At 41.2% G+C, this 20,186-nt stretch overlaps 1 protein-coding gene across 1 annotated transcript in view; it reads right to left on the bottom strand.

The window, feature by feature from the left end:
• The window catches only part of fat4 (FAT atypical cadherin 4), a 163,906-nt gene extending 144,431 nt beyond the window's left edge, over nt 1-19,475 (bottom strand). Inside the window, exon 1 of the mRNA XM_062983642.1 lies at nt 12,908-19,475. Within this exon, the coding sequence (XP_062839712.1) occupies nt 12,908-18,214 (5,307 nt within the window). The 5' untranslated portion in view covers nt 18,215-19,475. The remainder of the gene's footprint in view (nt 1-12,907) is intronic.
• Nucleotides 19,476-20,186: the final 711 nt, after the last annotated feature.

Below are 20,186 nucleotides of genomic sequence, written 5' to 3'. Positions count from 1 at the left end.
GAATCATAAGCTCTTTGTAGGCCTTCTGCAGACCCCTGGGTTTCCTGGGACCGCACTAGCCCCTGCATCTCATTAACTGGGAGGTGAAAATGTTTGTAGAAAATTCCAACAGTTAGGAGTGAAGTTTCAACATTCATCTCTGTAACTGAAAAAAAGCAGAGATAAATGCAAAAGCCATAACCAGAAAACACAACTTGAGTAGTGTGCCTCTAGGATCCCATCTACACTTATTATATAATGCAATTTCAAACTACATTATATAGTCAGTATATACTCACATAATACAGTGAAATGCAGTCAAATTGCATATGAGGCCCCTTCTACACTGCCATATAATCCTGATTATTAAAGCAGAAAATCCACATTATCTGTTTTGAACTGGAGTATATGGTTCTATTATTATATGGTAGAGCCTGAGTCTATACTGACCATGTAATGCAGTTTCAAATTGCGCTATATGGCAGTATACATGGGGTCTAGGTCTTACATAAAATGCTGGCCTAAACCATATTCATTCAATGAGTCTAAAGATTAACAAAATTGATTTATCCTTAAATATTTGCTTTCATATTAATTTAAGAATATCTTAGCAATTCATTTTTACAATGCACTCCCCATGTTTAGTTTTAGGAATTCTTGCTGCTAAGATAATACAAGAATCCAAGAAACCTCTGGAAAGGTTAAAAAAAAAGTTGTCAATAAATTAAAACAGGATAAAGAAAAAAGCATGAATTACTTCTCTACAAATGATTCATGAAAATTAATTTATGACAGTAATAACCCCCTCTGGGAAATGCCTGTGTACTGCAGCAAATCCTCTGAGGCAACATCAAGCAGGCTCACTTTCTTTTGGCTACTCAGAATGCCACAACAGGGAATTGATTTTTCATGAGTTATTGCTCATTTATGGTACCCACTGTGAACTTTTGAAAAATTACTTTTGCTTGCCACAGTGCTGAAGACAATATAAAACAGACACAAATAATACCAATGCCACTGGACCGAATTGATGGGGTTAGCAACTAAATCAACAGAAGAGCTATTTCAAATATCCTCCACTGCCTTCAATCAATGGGATTCTGGCATGTTTCTTTTAATTTCAAATTGCAACACAAATGTTTTTGATATTTCCCAAATATGGTCTGATATACCACAAAAACATGGGAAGAGTATTCTTGATTTCAAAAAGATATGCTTTTTTAAACCCACTGTTTTCCAAGCACTGATGACTTAGAACAGGGGTCCTCAAACTTTTTAAGCCGAGGGCCGGTCCACAATCCTTCAGACTGTTGAGGGGCCGGATTATCATTTGAAAAAGAAATACAAACAAATTCCGATGCACACTGCACATGTCTTATTTGTAGTGCAAAAACAACGACAACAACAACAAGAACAAGGACAATGAAAGAACAATACAATATTTAAAAATAAAAACAATTTTAACCAACATACATTGATCAGGATTTCAATGGGAAGTGTGCTCCTGCTTCTGGCCAATGAGATAGTCAAGTTAATTAGGGTTGTTGTTGTTGTTGTTGTTGTTGTTGTTGTTGTTGTGTGCCTTGAAGTCACTTCACACTATGGGTGAGCCTAAGTCTAAAATTTATTTATTTATTTATTATTTACTGCATTTATTTACTACATTTGTATCACACCCTTCTCACCCCAAAGGGGACTCGGAGTGGCTTACAAATTATATGTACATACAATATATTATATTATTAGCATAGCACAATATTAGCATTATATATTACTATATTGAACTATACCACAATACTGTAATATTATTAGTAATATTATATGTAATATAGAATATATAATTATTATTATATGGTATTATTATTAGTGTTATATTGTATTACATTATAATATTATTTTCAATATTATATGTATATACAATATATTATATTATAAAACTGAGGGCGGGGGCCAGGTAAATGACATCGGAGGGCCGCATCCGGCCCCCGGGCCTTAGTTTGGGGACCCCTGACTTAGAACAATGGTTCCCAAACTGTGTTCTGAAGACCCCTTGGGTTCTGCAAAGCATAGTAGGGATTCCATGAAAGATTTATTTTAAAAATTCAATTTCAATTTTAAATTGTTTCTATGACTATCTTTCTATTTCACACACACTTACTCACACATAGTCTCTATATATGCATATTCATACAAAGAGCAATGCTCAGGAAAAAAATAACAATAACAGACACATTTATCAGTTACAGCCATCTGTATTCCTCTCCTTTGAGCCAAGAATTTTGGCAGGCATGTGGTATTTCCCTCTCCTATCCAATAGAATCTAACCTTGAAAAGAAACTGTTTACTCCCAACTTCTTCGTTCTACACCAGAACAAAGGTCAAGTAGTGTTTTAAATTTATCAAGGACTGATTTAAAATAATATGGCATCATTGCTTACATTTAATGAAGCATATTGATGATTATGACTCTGTTTTTCTTAGTTTCAGGAAGAAAAAGCATGAACAAAAACTACATGTTACACAGTTCTGTCTCTCAACCTTTTCTGAAATATTAAAACCAATCTTAAAGTAATTGAAAGCAGCTGTTTGCCAGTTCAAATTTGTCCTGCCATTGCTTTCTTCCCCTCTGAGAGAAAAATAAATAAATAGAATTTTGTTCTATTTATATTGTATGCCTTGTGCAAGGAGAATAGAGTTAACAAGTTAATTAGGTTTACTTTTTCAAACACATACCAACTCTACATTTTCCTGCTACTTCTGTTTGTCTAAAATTTACCATTCAGTCTATCTAGAACTAGATTATTTTCTTCCCAAACCCACAGAACAGATTTTCCATATTATTCATTTTAACTCACCACAGGACCCTCTAACCCACAGGGAGAATCTACAAATTGAATGGCACATGGACATCTCTGCCAAATGCACTTTGGCTTCTGACTACTTTGGCTCAATTCATCCTACTTTTGAAATGTGTGATCTGAAGATTCTGAGCATGACAATATGGACCTTAACATGAAATAAGTGTTCTTGACTGAATGTACTTCGAGAACAAGTGTTCTTCAAGAAATCTCACTGATCAGCTGAGGGTCTAATTGCATGCTCATTTGATTGCTCAGTTCAGTCACATTTTCTTCTAAATTGTTATGCACATCATACCTCAAAGCCCAAAAGTCACATGTTTGTACTTTACCATTTGAGCCAAACTTATTGAATGAAAGACAATAACCTAAATCCAATTTTAACACAAGTGGTTGGGAAAATCACAATTACCCAAGTGCAGTGAATTAAACCTTTTATACAAGCAATTGTGGAAAGCTATTGCATAACAGGTTTTAAAAGCATTTTAGCAATGCTTTTGTGCAACAAGTGTGCAACAAACTCTGTTTTAGATATCACATTTACATAAATCCTTTTTAAAAGTGCAATTACAGTAGAGTCTCACTTATCCAAGCTAAACGGGCCAGCAGAAGCTTGGATAAGTGAGTATCTTGGATAATAAGGAGGGATTAAGGAAAAGCCTATTAAACATCAAATTAGGTTATGATTTTACAAATTAAGCACCAAAACATCATGTTATACAACAAATTTGACAGAAAAAGTAGTTCAGTACGCAGTAATGTTATGTTGCAATTACTGTATTTACGAATTTAGCACCAAAATATCACGATATATTGAAAACATTGACTACAAAAATGGCTTGGATAATCCAGAGGCTTGGATAAGCGAGGCTTGGATAAATGAGACTCTACTGTACTAGTAAAATTGGTTTTGTGCTGGTACACTAACATAGTATCATAGAGGCCACAAACTGTTCTTATTTCCTTCATGTTCCAACATCTGAGTCAATTCAGTTCTTCAAATCAACCCAAGCTTCTCCAAGTTCAAGGCCAGACTTGTACCATCTAGAATTCATGCTTACCTCACCATTCCCACATGGTCAGTCAGCAAGGAGCTCAAACTTCTGCCACCCTTCCACAAAACTAGTTAAGATTTGATCTTTTAACTCAAATTGCTTTTATCTCAAAACAAAATTTCCCACTGAAATGCTAATAATCCATTCTGGCCACCCAACCCCCCCCCCCCCCCATTTTATGTTACTTGTTTTTAAATAAGAAAATGTGCTTTAAAATAACAAATAATGTAGAAATGCATGTTCACATGGAACAATAAAAATGAAATATCAGCTTTAAAATGATAGGAGTGCAAAGTTGTGGCACAATGTTAGAAGCACACAGTTGTGGCAAGGAAGCACAAAGCACTATGTGAAGATGCAGAAACATCATTTTATTCATACTGTACTCATTCCAGCTTCCCTCCCTCCCTTACGCTCTCTCCCTCTCTTTCTTCATGAAGCCAAACATACCAGAAATAAAAACTACAAAAAATAAACTAATTCATAGTTTTTCAAAGCGGACAAGAGCAAAGCGGACAACAATCTCCCAAAGTTGACAAGAGCATGAGGCATGGAGGCACGGAGATTACTCAAAGCCCTAAAGCCCTGTACTCTTGCACTATCACTCCCTATGGTGCTCGCCAGCCCTCTGGCAATAGCTCTTAACTCAAAATGTTGTTCGTATGTCAAAGCAAAACCCTGGCTGAGCGATGGCTCTTAACTCAAAACACTCTTAAGTTGAGGTTCCACTCTAGTGGTAATCATAGAATCATAGAATAGAAGAGTTGAAAGAGACCTCATGGGCCATACAGTCCAACCCCCTGCCAAGAAGCAGGAAATCGCATTCAAAGCACCCCCGACATATGGCCATTCAGCCTCTGCTTAAAAGCCTCCAAAGAAGGAGCCTCCACCACAGTCCAGGGGAGAGAGTTCCACTGTCGAACAGCTCTCACAGTGAGGAAGTTCTTCCTGATGTTCAGGTGGAATCTCCTTTCCTGTAATTTGAAGCCATTGTTCCATGTCCTAGTTCCCTTTGTTTCACTCTCCCCATCTGATATTAATCAGATCACCACCAACAAGGGGTTCTGGAGAAATTACTATCCTGCAGAACATGGGATGACATAAGCCTGGTTTGATAGTCAGTATAGAAGGCCTCCCAGTTTGTCAATATCATATTTATTTTTTTAAATGAACGGCATTTCCCTGATCTCACTAGACTTGTAATATATACTCCATATGCTTTCATGCATATCACATGTCACACTACAAAGGAGGAGGATGGAAAAGAAAGATAGAAGGGTTATAGCCATTGTCGAACTGAAAGTATAGTGGTATCCAATTTTAAAGTTTAATTTATTGAACGCAGTGACTTTTACATTTCACCTGGCATGTATTGGATTTCACCATAGAACATCATGCTCTTATTATTATTTAAAAATGGTTTGAAGAAAAACCTATGGAGATTACTAGATGCTAAAGTTCATTTCACCACTAACTATGCATTCTACATTGTAGAATTAATGTAGTTCATCACCACGTTAACTGCCATGCCTCAATGCTCTGCAATTCTTGAAGTTGTTACAAGGTCTTTGGTCTTGTCTGCCAATGCACAATGGTGCTTGCAAAACTGCAACTCCTGGGATTCTATAGCATTGATCCATGGCAGTTAAAGTGATGTCAAACTGCATTTGTTTTGCAGTGTATATAGTCCAGAGCTGATAGGAGCTGCACCTCAGTAACATCTGGAGGAAAACAACTTCTCCAGCTCCACATAACAACAACAAAACATTATCATTCTGAATTCTTAAGGAGAAAACTGCATCTAGGGACCCAATGAGGAACCTATGAAATGGCAAACCAGTGAATACAGACTCAGAAGATTAACAATCCCTTTTCTGGTGGCAGTATCCATCATTTAGACAGCATGAGCTTTCATGATAAATTACAAAAACAACAGTGGAAAAAGGAAAAGAGTAGAAAGAAGAAAAATCACCAAGGAGCCTAAACTATTATATAAAACTCCAAGGAAAACATCAATCTTAGATTGTACAAAGGTATTTTACCATTCAGGTATCTTAATAATCTTCTAATGAGTTCCCATAAAAATATATTGATTTCATGAAGATAACCAAGTGAAAGTAATTACTTTCATAAACCTGAATGACAAATGCACATACAGGAATAAATCATTACATAGTCTATTTTACACAGAATGGTCACTCCTAAATTTAATTTATTTCTTCTCTCTCCATTGTACAAACTAGATGTCTTAAAACTGAAAACCTTTTTTCTTATAAATAATGTTCTCTGGCTTAGGATATATGGTTATAATCCTGCATATAGGATTATAAATATCTTCAAAATTGATGATGTTTCATACCACATAATGGAACAGGATTGTACTCTCTACAACAGTAAGATGTGTATACAATTTAACAAAACATTTTGCAGAAAGAAAGACAACCAACATGTAGAATGTATTGTTTAGCAACATTCCAGCCAATACCTTTAATTTGAAATCTTGCTATCTATATATATAAAAGAGTGATGGCATCACGGCAATTCACAAAACAACAAAAGTACAGGCCCCCCAACCTCAAAATTTGACAACACAACCACGCCTCAAGGTTGATACAACAAAAAGAAAAGAAAAATAAAGTCCTAATTAGAGGTAAAGCAATAATTTTTTTTATCCAATTGCTGCCAGTTTAGAGGGCTAATCTCTGCCCACTTGGTTGCCTAGCAACCAAGGGACAGCCAGGTTTCAGTTAGGGGACAGGCAGATTTAGGCCTCACTTAGACTTCTTCCACAGATTATCTAATTTGCACTGGATTATATGGCAGTGTAGACTCATGGCCCTTCCACACAGCTATATAACCCATTTATAATCTTATATTATCTGCTTTGCACTGGATTATCTTGACTCCGCACTACCATATAATCCACTTCAGTGTGCATTTTATACAGCTGTGAAGAAGGGGCCTAAGATAATCCAGTTCTGAGCAGATAATATAAGATTAGAAATATACAGTAGAGTCTCACTTATCCAACGTAAACAGGCCGGCAGGATAAGTGAATATGTTGGATAATAAGAAGGGATTCAGGAAAAGCCAATTAAACATCAAATTAGGCAATCGTTATACAAATTAAGCACCAAAACATCATATTATACAACAAATTTGACAGAAAAAGTAGTTCCATGCGCAGTAATGCTATGTAGTATTTACAGTAGAGTCTCACTTATCCAACACTCGCTTATCCAACGTTCTGGATTATCCAATGCATTTTTGTAGTCAATGCTTTCAATATATCGTGATATTTTGGTGCTAAATTCATAAATACAGTAATTACTATATAGCATTACTGTGTACTGAACTACTTTTTCTGACAAATTTGTTGTCTAACATGATGTTTTGGTGCTTAATTTGTAAAATCATAACTTAATTTGATGTTTAATAGGGTTATCCTTAATTCCTCATTATCCAACATATTCGCTTATCCAACGTTCTGCCGGCCCGTTTATGTTGGATAAGTGAGACTCTACTGTACTGTATTTACAAATTTACCACTAAAATATCACAATGAATTTAAAACACTGACTACAAAAGCATTGATTATGAAAAGGCAGACTGCGTTGGATAATCCAGAACATTGTATAAGCGAATGTTGGATAAGTGAGAGTCTTCTTTAATATGAAATAATTACTGGGATAGAATAATGCAGAACAATATAATCTCTAAAACCAGGACAGTAAATAAACAGGGGAATTCCACACAGGAAACAATCAGGGCCAGTTAACACCTCCCAACAAAGTATTCCCATCATCAAAGTCTGGCAAATCCTGTTTTCTCAGGGCCACAGACAGTAGAAGCACATAAAATATCGCAAACAACATCACTCTGAAAACAAGGGTGTTCCAGACAGGAAACAATCAGGGCCAGCTAACACCTCCCAACAAAGTATTCCCATCATCAAAGTCTGGAAAATCCTCTGTTTTCTCAGGGCCACAGACAGTAGAAGCACATAAAATATCGCAAACAACACCACTCTGAAAACAAGGGAATTCCAGACAGGAAACAATCAGGGCCAGCTAACACCTCCCAACAAAAAAATCACTCAGGGAGGAAACAGCCAGGCTTTAAAGCTGCAAGGCCATTACATCCTAATCATTTTTCCTAATTGCAGCATTCATACTTGCCTCCAACAAACAAAAAAAAACCAGTCAGAAATATTGTATATTCACAACCTTTAGGAAATAATATCCCCTGATGGCGCTGCGTGTTAAAGCGCTGAGCTGCTGAACTTCTGGACTGAAAGGCCACAGGTTTGAATTGGGGGAGCGGAGAGAGCCCCCACTGTTAGCTCCAGCTTCTGCCAACCCAGAAGTTCGAAAACATGCAAATGTGAGTGCATCAATAGGTACTGCTCCGGCGGGAAGGTAACGCCGCTCCATGTAGTCATCCCACATGACCTTGGAGGAGTCTACGGACAACGCCGGCTCTTCGGCTTAGAAATGGAGATGAGCACCAACCTCCAGAGTAAGACACGACTGGACTTAATGTCTGGGGAAAACCTTTACCCTTGACCTTAACTACCACCAATTCCTCAATACTTTATTTCCCATACCACCATACTTCGCCACAGCAACGCGTGGCTGGGCACAGCTAGTGTTATATAAAGCAGTGGTTCTCAACCTGTGGGTCCCCAGGTGTTTTGGCCTCCAACTCCCAGAAATCCCAACCAGTTTACCAGCCCTTAAGATTTCTGGGAGTTGAAGGCCAAAACATCTGGGGACCCACAGGTTGAGAACCACTGCTATAAAGGATTTCTTACATACACATTAAATGTAAAATTCATAAATAAGTAACCATTACCTATTATATCAAACTGTTTTTTGAGTGAAATGTTAATCTTAGATACATCTTTGTGCAAGGTATTTTTACATTTTAAAATGTACAGTGCATCCAGGTCATGGCCAAGATGTTGTTGGGGAAAGAGTAGAATACACAAGGTTAAGAGTAGGTTATTTCAGACAGTACTCATATGATAAGGCCAGAGATTGAAAAAGGGAGATATTTTTGGACTACATCTCCCAGAACTTCCTGGAAGCTAATAACCATGTGGCTGGGGAATTCTGGAAAAAGAAGTCCAAAAATGTTATATTCCCAGGTTCTGGCTATATCTGTACTTCGGTCTCAAGAAGTCAATTTCTGCAAAGATTAATTAACAGACTTAAAACTAGTTGCCAATATTTGTATCATTAAAGTACCACCAATGTATGGCAAAGAGAAGACCCAGTGGTCCATCTCACTTACCATGAATGGCTGTAAACTGACAAAATCATTGCATCGAGATAAATGCCAATGCCAAATTGCAGAACTGGGCTGTCATAGTTCTGGTAGGATTCTTTTTGCTTCTGTTCAGAATAACTTAATTATGTTGTAACAATGTTCAAAGCTAAATCCTGGCATTAAAAATACAGGTTCTCATGTTCAAAATCGGTGTCATAAGAGTACGAATTATTTTTTGAAAACAAGCAGCACAGATAATGTTGTCACTGTTTTGTCATAGACATCTGGAGGCAGCATGCTAGGAAGAATTTCTCTAGGCAAACCCTTTTCTATTTCTAAGATTAGATGTAACTGCTGAAATTTCTAACAGTCACGGAGCTGTTAACAGAGTATGATTCCTATGGGATTGGAAAGGGGGTGACTATTTTTAAACTAGGCAGTGGGTCAATTGTTTTTTTAAAAAAGTATATATCTATAGACAAAATAGAAATCATAAATGGGGGCTAATCCAAAAAAATAATTCAATGGTGTATTTTGGGGAAAACCTACAAGCAGTCTCTAAAGCAGTGATTCTCAACCTGTGGGTTCCCAAATGTTTGGGCCTTCAAGTCCCAGAAATCCTATCAACTGTTAAACTGTCTGGGATTTCTGGGAGTTGTAGGCCAAAACACCTGGGGACCCACAGGTTGAGAATCACTGCTCTTAGGGTTAAAAAGGTTTTTGTTATTGACAGTTTAAATTAAAGGAATTAAACCTGGTTATTTAAGTCCACTCATACGTACCAGTTTGTTGAAATATGCTTAACTGCACCTCTTTTTTGTGGTAAAGGAGCCTTTCCCTATTCTTTCCGTATTATTTTTGATTCAGGTATCAAATTTTCTGTTAAAGAAGTAATGATCAAGAATGCACTTACTGTACTTAATTTAACTGAGGTATACCTGACTGTATTGAAAAATCTCCTGCTGTGATATTTCTGTTAAATAGTAACTATCCTATTTTGATTATCAAATGTCACTGTTACACTGCCCTATATCCCAGGATCTGATCCCAGATTATCTGTTTATTCCAGATTATATGGCAGTGTGGGCTCATATAATCAAATTCAAAGCAGATAATCTGGGCTCAGATCCTGGGATATGCAATAGTGTAGATCCAGTCAGAATGAGAAAGGCTAACCAGAACTTCAACTTTGTTGTTGTTGTGTGCCTTCCAAATAAACACCAACCCTTTTAGCAAAATTTATTCAGAGGAGGCTTCCCACTGCCTTCATACATTGCTTAGAGTGCATCTACATTATACAATTAAGGCAGTTTGGCACCACTGTAACTCATGGTTCAATGCCATGGAATCCTGGGAGCTATACTTTTCCAGGCTTATTAGTCTTCCCTGCCAAAAGGTGCTGGTGCCTCACCAAACTATAAATCCCATGATTCCATAGCATTGAGCCATGGCAGTTAAACTGATGTCAAACTGCATTAATTCTATAGTGTAGGTGCCCCCTTAGAAAGTATAACTTGTCCAACATCACCCAGTGGATTTCTGCATTTCAGCAGCTGTATTTCAACATCTAATCTCCTAAAGTCCTAGTACAACACTCAGATCACAGTATTATAATGGCTAATATGTCAACCAGAATATTGTCAATAAGGGCTTGCAAACCTATGCTTATCTTCCCCAATTGTGTATAAGTCTAGTTAAAATACACACACACACACACACACTAATGGAATATACTTCTGGTTAAGTAAACAGAGTGCGAGCAATATTAAAATATGAAGACATTTTGTTTCATCTTTTCTGGTGGACCTATAGATCAGGAGTAGGAATCACTTCATGTTCCAGATGTTGCTGAATTGCAACTCCTGGCATTCTCTACTACTGGTTATATTATCTATGGTTGCAAAGAGTTGCAGCTCATCAACATATGAAGGCTCACACAATTCACATTTATCCTTTCATTCTTGTAGATGAAGCTACAGCCCATATGAGTGCATTGTTAGTTTATTACTATGCTACATTTATTTATTTATTTATTACATGCATTTATACCCCGCCCTTCTCCCCGAGGGGACTCAGAGCGGCTTACATTCTGCCACGAGGGCCAGCAACAATATCAAATTCATTTAGATTCCTCCTAATAGCAATAGATACAATTGTAACAGGGCAACTGGTAACATTTTTGAAGTATTCAAATTCCTTACTGTTGTTAAAGAAAGCACAAAATCATAATGTTTAATTATACTACTTTATCTATTTGTACCCAATCTTCATTCAGTTATAATTTGTTCCAACCTCAACTCTTTCTGTAAAACAAAATAAATGGAAATGACACATACTATGATATTTACTTCACAAAACTTCAATTCAACTCAAACACATCACTCCCAAATAGATCAATGTAACTACAATACACTAAAAGAGTTTCCAGAGTCTTAGAATTGTTTGGTTTTCAAAAGCCATAATCCCATCTAATTCCAAAACATGTTTTGAAAACAGTATAAAAGTGTATGTATTGTAGCAAATATTCACATGCTATTCCATGCAAAAGTAAGCTTTTGTGCAGATCAGTTCTGTGCATGTTTACTCAGACGTTATTTCCAAGTATGTGTGCACAAGACTGCTGTGTTGATGTTTTGGTATTTGAGAGCAATCTTTGCAACATGCAGTTGTGTTCAGTTTCAAAGCTAAACTGTTTAGACCACGAGGGAAATGTTTGACTCATTCAACACTTCCGGCATCCCCTGCTGGTTGAAGAGATTTTGCTCTACATTAGCAGTGATCAAAAAGGTAATGACTCAACACAGAAATCAGGATCTGAACAATGCAAAAAGGAAAAAAGAAATGCCCCACCTTGGTTGGCTTAGTAGTTTCCAAATTAAGTTTCTAAAAGCCACTCTAGTGCATGAAAGATCATGCAGCAAAATACACTTACAACAGGACTTTAACAACACATGAATTGAACATATATTTTCTGATGCCATGACTAATGTTTTGGAAACTATTTACTTTACATCACTAAGAACAGAATCATTTGATTTCTATAAAAATCTAATATCTTTGAATCATTAGACAGAGACTTGAAAATTGACAAGAACAGATTAATAGAAGCAAACAGAAGTATTGACAGGTGAAGGTAAACTCGTTTGGAAGATGAACCTAAGTTTTCTTGGTCCTTGTCCAAACATTCTAGTTTTGCACAGTGATTGTAGTATTAAAATAAATCCACTTTCTGTTACTAGCAAAACTAGCAAAAAGCTCATATTTTACACAGCAAGTTAAACAAACTGAAATGATCAGCACGAGACCTAAAATGAGGCCCATTCACATATGGCACTTTTCCTGCATGGAGAAAATACCAGGTGTGAAACAAATCAAAGTTAAAGTTAACTAGTTAATAACAATTTCTGCCAAACAAATAGAATGAACAATCATGTTGCATGTTGACCAGCTAACTAGTACCAAGCAAAAAGAGCAATGCTGTGCTTTATTCTAATCAACCAGAAGAAAACACTGACATATCTTCCAAAAGTTATGTCTGAACACTGAATTAAAAAAATAAAACAATGTGAAATACCTTGGCACCTGTAAAATCACTGATTACTTAAAATATTCAAAGTATAATCCTGTGCCAGTCTACTCAGAAGTTACACTGAAATCATTAGCACTCAGTCCCATGCAAAGGATGGAACCTAAAAGAACAGAGCTGAAAAGTAAGATAGAAAGAATTAAATGGTAAAACTGTACCTCTGCTCTCTGGGTTCGTGGCAATGCAGCAGACTTTTCAATGGCATAAACGTCCACGAGATATAGGCGTGCTCCTTGTTCTCTATCCAAAATAGCAGCTGTCTGGATCACACCAGTGTGGCGACCAATGGTAAAGAGACGGCCAAACATCTTGTCTTCACAACGCACTGAGACTATGAAATACTCCACAGGGCCTTCATTCGCTCTAGGACTAGCTGCTTCTATCGATATCACATTTGTCCCAATTGGTTCACCTTCTTTCAAAATGGTAATATACTTTGGCTGAGTAAAAACAGGGCCTTCAAGTCCTTGTAGAAGTACTGTCATCTCGGTAGTTGACTTCCTCCTCTCAGCACCAAGATCAGTGGCTGAAATTATAAATGTGTACATGAGCTGTGATGGTACTAAAGGCGATGACACTCTCAGTTCTCCACTGTAGCGATCCACAAGGAAGATGTCCCTGTCTCCATTAATTATTTCATATTCAACCTCCCCATTTGCACCTTCATCAGGATCAGCAGCAACAATAGTAGTTAGGACTGTACCAATCATGACAGAGGGGTCGGCAGCAAGAGCATTTTGTGATACAAAAGCAGGAACATTGTCATTCTGGTCAGTTACTAGAATGGTCACATTCTTCAAAGCAAATCTTCTAGATTCTACAGGGACAGCCTGGTCAATGGCTTTCACTGTCAATTCAAAGAGATTAGCAAATTCCCGGTCTATTTCAGCACTGGTATATATTGTTCCTTTGACTTCATCTATTTGGAAATGGTTCCCTCTTGGCATCTGCTGAATGATTGTATATACTAATTGCCCATTAATATCTGCATCTGGATCATGAGCTGTTACAGAAATGACAGAACTCCCAACAGGAATGTTCTCAACAATAGACTTGAAAATGTCCCCAGGTGGGAATTTAGGTGGGTTGTCATTATAATCTCTGACATATATTACAACAGACATGGTAGAGGACTGAGGAGGCCTCCCTTTGTCTTTTGCTGTTATGTTTAGTTTGTACATTGACTGTGTTTCAAAATCCAATGCTTTGGCAAGGAAAATGCTGCCAGTGTTGGGACTGATGCTAAATGTTCCATGATTATTTGTTCCTGTAATACTGTAGTGAAGATCTGCATTGTCCCCTGAATCAGAATCAGTGGCAGTGACAGAAGAGACCAGTTCCCCAATTCTCATGTTTTCCAAAACATCAACAAATAAAGTGGATTTCGGGAAAGAAGGACTGTTGTCATTTTCATCCAGCACTTCAATGTTCAATGTACACACTGAGCTTAGGGAAACTGCTCCAGAATCTACTGCCTGGATAGTGAGTGAGTAAGATGCAGTAGCTTCATGGTCCAGTTTGCCAATTAAAGTCACTTGGCCCGTGCTGTTATCTATTGTAAACTGTTTTTCTTCATTGCCCTTAATTACAGAATAGTGGATCAGTCCATTCCTACCTTCATCAACATCTGAAGCAGAAACCCTTAAAACCTGTGTCAGGTTTGCAGCTAACTCTGATACTGTAGCTTGATAAAGTTCTTTTAAAAACTTTGGCACATTGTCATTTATATCCTTCAAGTAAACCTGCACAGTTGCTTGATCCCTTAAAGGCTTTGGCAACCCCTGATCCATTGCAATAACTGTAAATGTAAACACAGCAGTTCCCCTTTGCCTCATGAGGGATTCTCTGTCCAACTGATGAGTACTCTTTATCTCGCCACTTATTGCATTCAATTCAAAGTCAGGCTGCATGTGCTCAAATGAGTATCTGACTTCACCATTAGATCCAGAGTCTTTGTCAAAAGCACTAATTTTACCCACAAATGAACCACCAACTTGTTCCTCCTCATAATAAAAAGCATAATTGGTACTGTTAAACAATGGTCTGTTATCATTTACATCTTCTAGAATTACACTGACATTTACAGTGGCACTGAGAGGTTCGACTGCTCTGTCAGAAGCTGCAACTACTAATGTGTATCTTTCTTGAAGTTCACGGTCCAGTTCACTTTTTATATACAGCTGACCATCTGGAAATATGCCAAAGGCATCTCCAGTGTTTCCCTCAATTATGTTATAAGCTATTTCTCCATTTTCACCTGAATCCTTGTCAGAAGCATGGACACTAAAAAATCTGGAGTTCACAGGCTCCAGTTCAGAAATGGTGACTTCATAGGACAGTTGATCGAACACTGGTGAGTTGTCATTTACATCATGAACAGAAACAGTTAAAATAAAGCTAGAGGAGCGCCTTGGAACTCCCAAGTCAGAAGCCATAATCTCCACTTGATAAGACCCAGCATTTATGTCCAGAGGCCCTGTCAAACTGATGGCACCACTTTGCTCATTGACACTAAATAGATCCTTTGGATTCTGTTTTAGGCTGTAAAGGACAATTCCATTAATACCTTCATCAGGATCAACAGCTTTAGCTTGGAATATGGTATGCCCAGTACTCCAGTTCTCAACCACATCCACACTTTCCACTGCATGCAGAAAATGCGGGGAATTGTCATTTAAATCTTTGACAGTTATATTGACCAAAGCATCCCCTGCGATTGCTCCACCGCTTGCCACCACTTTCAGCTGGTAAAATGCCTGCTCTTCCCTATCAATAACACTAGATGTGGTGATCAGGCCAGTCACTTTGTTAATTTCAAACATACCCCTCTGGTCACCCATTGTGATAAGGTAAGTGATGTTGGTATTGAGATCCATAGTGGAAGCAGAAACACTGCCTACATGATAATCCAAGGCAACATTTTCAAACACCACAAAACTGTAGGTATCCTGACTAAACACTGGAGGATTATCCTGGGTATCCAAAACATTGACTGTAACTATGGCCTGGTTTTGAGATTGAAGGTTACCACCATCATAGGCACCTATTTGTAGTTGGTAAGCAGTTTTCTCCTCTCTATCCAGGACTGTTTTGCTAGTGATAACCCCAGTCTGATTATGAATCTGAAACCTGGAGGTATCCCCTGCCGAGATGGTGTACCTGACTGTCCCATTGATGCCAAGGTCAGGGTCACTGGCAGATACAGTGGCAACATAGCTGCCCGCAGGTTCATTTTCTTGGATATGGGCAAAGTACTGGACAGGATAAAATAGAGGGCTGTTATCATTTACATCAAGCAAGCTCACATTGACTTGAACCACTGAGGATAAGGTAGGATAGCCCAAATCAGTGGCCAAGACTTGCAGTGAGTAGTGCCCCTGTTCCTCTCTGTCTAGTTGTGAAATTGTACTGAGCCTTCCTGATACAGGATCCAAGCGAAATATCCTCCATGGAGCAACAAAAGGACCACCTGCCAACACCCCTGGCTCAGTTTCTTGCAAAGAGAAGCGCACAGTCCCATTATCTCCTAAGTCACCATCAATAGCAGTTAGGACAAGCAACTCAGTCCCTGAAGGAGAATTTTCTGCCACAGACACATGATAACCATCTGGCTGGCTAAATTGGGGTCTCTCGTCATTAACATCCAGGATATTCACTACCAACTGTGCATAAGAAATTTTGGGATGCACACCTTGATCTCGGGCACTGATGTTCAGCACCACATGTGAAGCTATTTCCCGGTCCAGCCCACCAGATGCTGTTATACTTGGACTAGATTCACCCAGCAGAGCCCTGGCCATGGGAGTATCAGGGCTCTTGGTGGTGGTGACTAGACCACTGTGCTCACTAATACAAAACCAGCCCAGGTCATTGCCAGAAACTATGTTATACTTGAGGTTGGCATTAAGACCCGAATCCCGATCTGTAGCACTCAGGCCTTCTACGTAGCTGCCAGGTGGCACCTCTTCACTGATATTCACTTGGTACACTGACTGTCCAAAGACAGGTGGGTGATCATTGATGTCATTTACAAAGATCACCAGGCTAGCTACAGATGAGCGGCTTACTGGAGCAGAAACAGCTCCATCAGGACTCAGGGAAGAAAAGACTGGCCCTGGTGATGGTGCAGGAGCCCCAAAGTTGTCAGTCACAGCCACAGTAAGGTTATAGGTAGGTATGCGTTCCCGGTCAAGAGCAGCTGCCACTTTGATAAGGCTGAGGTTGGGCACTTTGCTGCTCTGCACCTCAAAATGGCGCTGCTCATTCCCACCCAAGATGGCCACAGAAATATTCCCATTGGCTGCTGGTGAATCAGCATCACTGACAGTCAGCAGTGCAACCACTGTGCCAGGTGCTGCATTCTCATCTACTGAGGCAAAGCGAGATGTGGCTGGAAAGTAGCGGAATTTGACCCGTGGCTCATTATCATTCACATCCAGCAAGCGGATCAGAGCCTCAGCACGGCCACTTAAAGCTGGTACTCCCCGATCAATAGCCTGAACTGTTAGAGAGTACTGCCGTCGTAACTCATAGTCCAATGCCTCACGGATACGGATCACCCCACTTTCTGGGTCTACTTCAAAAGGAAGAGCCCCAGCTCCATCAACACCAGCACTTTCTGCTCCCTCCAGACGATAGCGGATGTCGGCGTTAGTGCCCTCATCAGCATCTGCCGCTGTCACCTGCAAAACACTGGCCCCAACAGGTGCATCCTCAGGCACCCGGGCTTGATAGAGGGTCTGACTAAAAACAGGGGGGTTGTCATTGATATCCTGCACCGTGACGTTGACTTGTAAGTATCCACGTTTCCGCGGCTCCCCTTTGTCCTCCACTTGCAACAACAGCTGGTAGGCAGGTGTGGCCTCTCGATCCAGCCCACCCCGTGAGACCAAGTGCAAGAAGGCCCCTTCCCCACTGGGGTTGAGCGTGATGTTGAGCCGAAAGCGGCCTCCTTCGTTGCCACCCACAATACGGTAAGAGCTGTGGTCCACGCCATTTGTCCCGCTGTCTGCATCGGTTGCTGTGTCCAGGATCAGCTGTCGGCCGCTGCCTGTGTCCTCCTTGAACGTCACCACAATAGAAGGGTCAGGGAAGATGGGCGCGTTGTCGTTTAGGTCCAGCACCACAATGCGCACTTCACTGGGATAGGTGGGCTGGCTGGAGAGAACCACTAGGTCCACCACATCGGCGGGCAGGCTCTCCCGGTCAATAGTGGCACGAGTGTGGAGGTCTCCCGAGGTCGCATTGATGGCGAAGAGGGCGTGGTGCTCACTCAAGCGGTAGGTGAAGCCCGGGCGGGTGGCAATGGTGCCCACCCAGGTGCCTGGGGGTTGCTCTTCCAAAACTCGGAAGAGCTGCCTGGGTTCTGCTGAGGAGGCAGCGTGGAAAGGCGGCAGCAGCAAGAGCAAGGCCAGACCGGGGAGCCAGGCAGAGGAGGCCGCGTCACCCATCCCTGTGGGGCCCATGGTGCAGGTGAGGAAAGTGAGGCAATGCCCAAGTCCACGGCAAGGTTATTTATTTACCGTGCCTGAAGCAAACAGAGGTTACAGTTCTAATGTATTTAAAAACACAAAGTTAAAAACTTGGCAGTAGCTGGCCACTTGAAGTGCCTCTGGTGTTGCTATAAGAAGGGTCCTCCATTGCGCATGTGGCAAGGCTCAGGCTGCATTGTAGTAAGTGGTCTGTGGTTTGCTCTTCTCCACACTCCCATGACTTCACTTTGTGTCCCCATTTCTTAAGGTTGGCTCTGCATGTGGTGGTGCCAGCGCAAAGCCTGTTTAGTGCTTTCCAAGTTTCCCAGCCTTCTGCAGGGCAAGGTGGAAGGAAGCAACTCTGGAAGAGCCCAAAGTCCTGCGAATGTGGGCAGCGCCAAGCCTCATCCCCAGAGGCGCCCAGGTGAGGCAGAGGGGGCGGCTAGCCTCTCCAAAGCCTCCAGCATCTCCGGCGGACTCCGAAAGCCGGGACTCTTCCTCAAGAGGGTAAGAGAGAGAGAGAGAAGTGTCCACACGAGCAAAAAGAAACGGGAGAGTCCAGTCCAGTCAAGTCCTTTCCTTGCAGCAAAACGTCCGGGTGAAGCGATGGAGAGGGAAGGAAAGGAAGGGACCGCCACAGGTTTCAACTGTGAAGGACTGCCGCTCCTTCCTTTCCTCTTCGCCGGAGAAGAAGCAATGAGGCGGGTCCTTCCTCCTCGTCCTCCTCCTTCAGGCGGCTCTTCGGACTCCCGTTCGCCCGCCTCGCCTCCTTCGCGGGAGGAGCGGCTTCTGTTAGCGGGGCCGGGAGCTTCTCAGGAGCGCTCTCCTTCCTTCAGCGCCAGGCTCCTCGAGTTTGGGGCATCCCTCGCCTGGATGCCCGGGCTCAGGAGCCTCGGCTGAGTCGAAAAGTTCCCCCAAAGTGAGGGAAAGCTAGATCCGAGTCCACAGAATGAGGAGAGCAGCAAGGATGTACTCTCCAGGGGTGTTTTTATTCTAGCCAACTGGCTTTGCGCTCTTTGTAATCCCGAAAGTTGTAGCTTCTCCTCAAGCGACTTCGTCCTTCTCCTGCACTTTATGAAAGGTCGCTCAGCTGCTCGGCTCTGAGAGGCGAAGGAGGAGAAGAAAGAGGAGAAGATGCCTCAGCTGCAGCAGCAGCAACAGCCTCCTTCCCGCGCGCGACCGCCGAAAACACGCGCGCGCGCGCCTCCAAGCAAGCTGAAACTTTGCTGGCTTCTCATTGCGCTCTGTGATGGGCTCTTGACTTGCAGGCGCGTCTGGTCCCGACTCCCTGCGTCCGTCCCCGCCTCCAATTGGCTCCTCATCTTCCTCCCCCGCCCCTTCTCCTTTTCATTGAGTCTCCGCCCCACAGCAGAGCGCTGGGCTCTTTGGACCCGAGCTCCAGTGGCTCCGTGGGGTGTCAATCAATTCAACACAAGAGGGGTGGAAGTAAAGGTAGACCGAGAGCCAGGGAGTTGCCCCAAACTGTTGGAGAGAGGGATGGGGCGGGGGGATATGAGGGAAAGGGAGGGAAAGGGTCCAGGTCGAGTCGCCACCGCGAACAATAAGTCCGAAAGGGATTAAGCAAAGCATGTCTGGGAAGGCGCGACACGGATTTGACATTAACTGTTTCCCATCCGACGGAGGGAGCGGATGAGAGGCTCCATCCCTCAGCCTCAAGCAAATCTCGGACATGCTCCACAAGTTTCTCTAGAGCAGGCATGAGCAAACTTCAGCCCTCCGGGTGTTTTGGACTTCAACTCCCACAATTCCTGGCCTCGGGCCCCTTCCTTTTCCCCCTCAGCCGCTTAATTCCTGAGGCCAGGAATTGTGGGAGTTGAAGTCCAAAACACCCGGAGGGCTGAAGTTTGCTCATGCCTGCTCTACTCTGTTGTCAGAATCACTGGGTTGCTCAGAGTTTTCCGGGCTGTATGACCATATTCCAGAAGCATGCTCTCCCGATGTTTTG

This window comes from Anolis carolinensis, chromosome 5 (genome assembly GCF_035594765.1).
Source record: "Anolis carolinensis isolate JA03-04 chromosome 5, rAnoCar3.1.pri, whole genome shotgun sequence".
In the NCBI taxonomy this organism is placed as follows: domain Eukaryota; kingdom Metazoa; phylum Chordata; class Lepidosauria; order Squamata; family Dactyloidae; genus Anolis; species Anolis carolinensis.
Note: the sequence above shows the minus strand (reverse complement) of the source record. Positions and strands in the feature narration are given on the sequence as shown.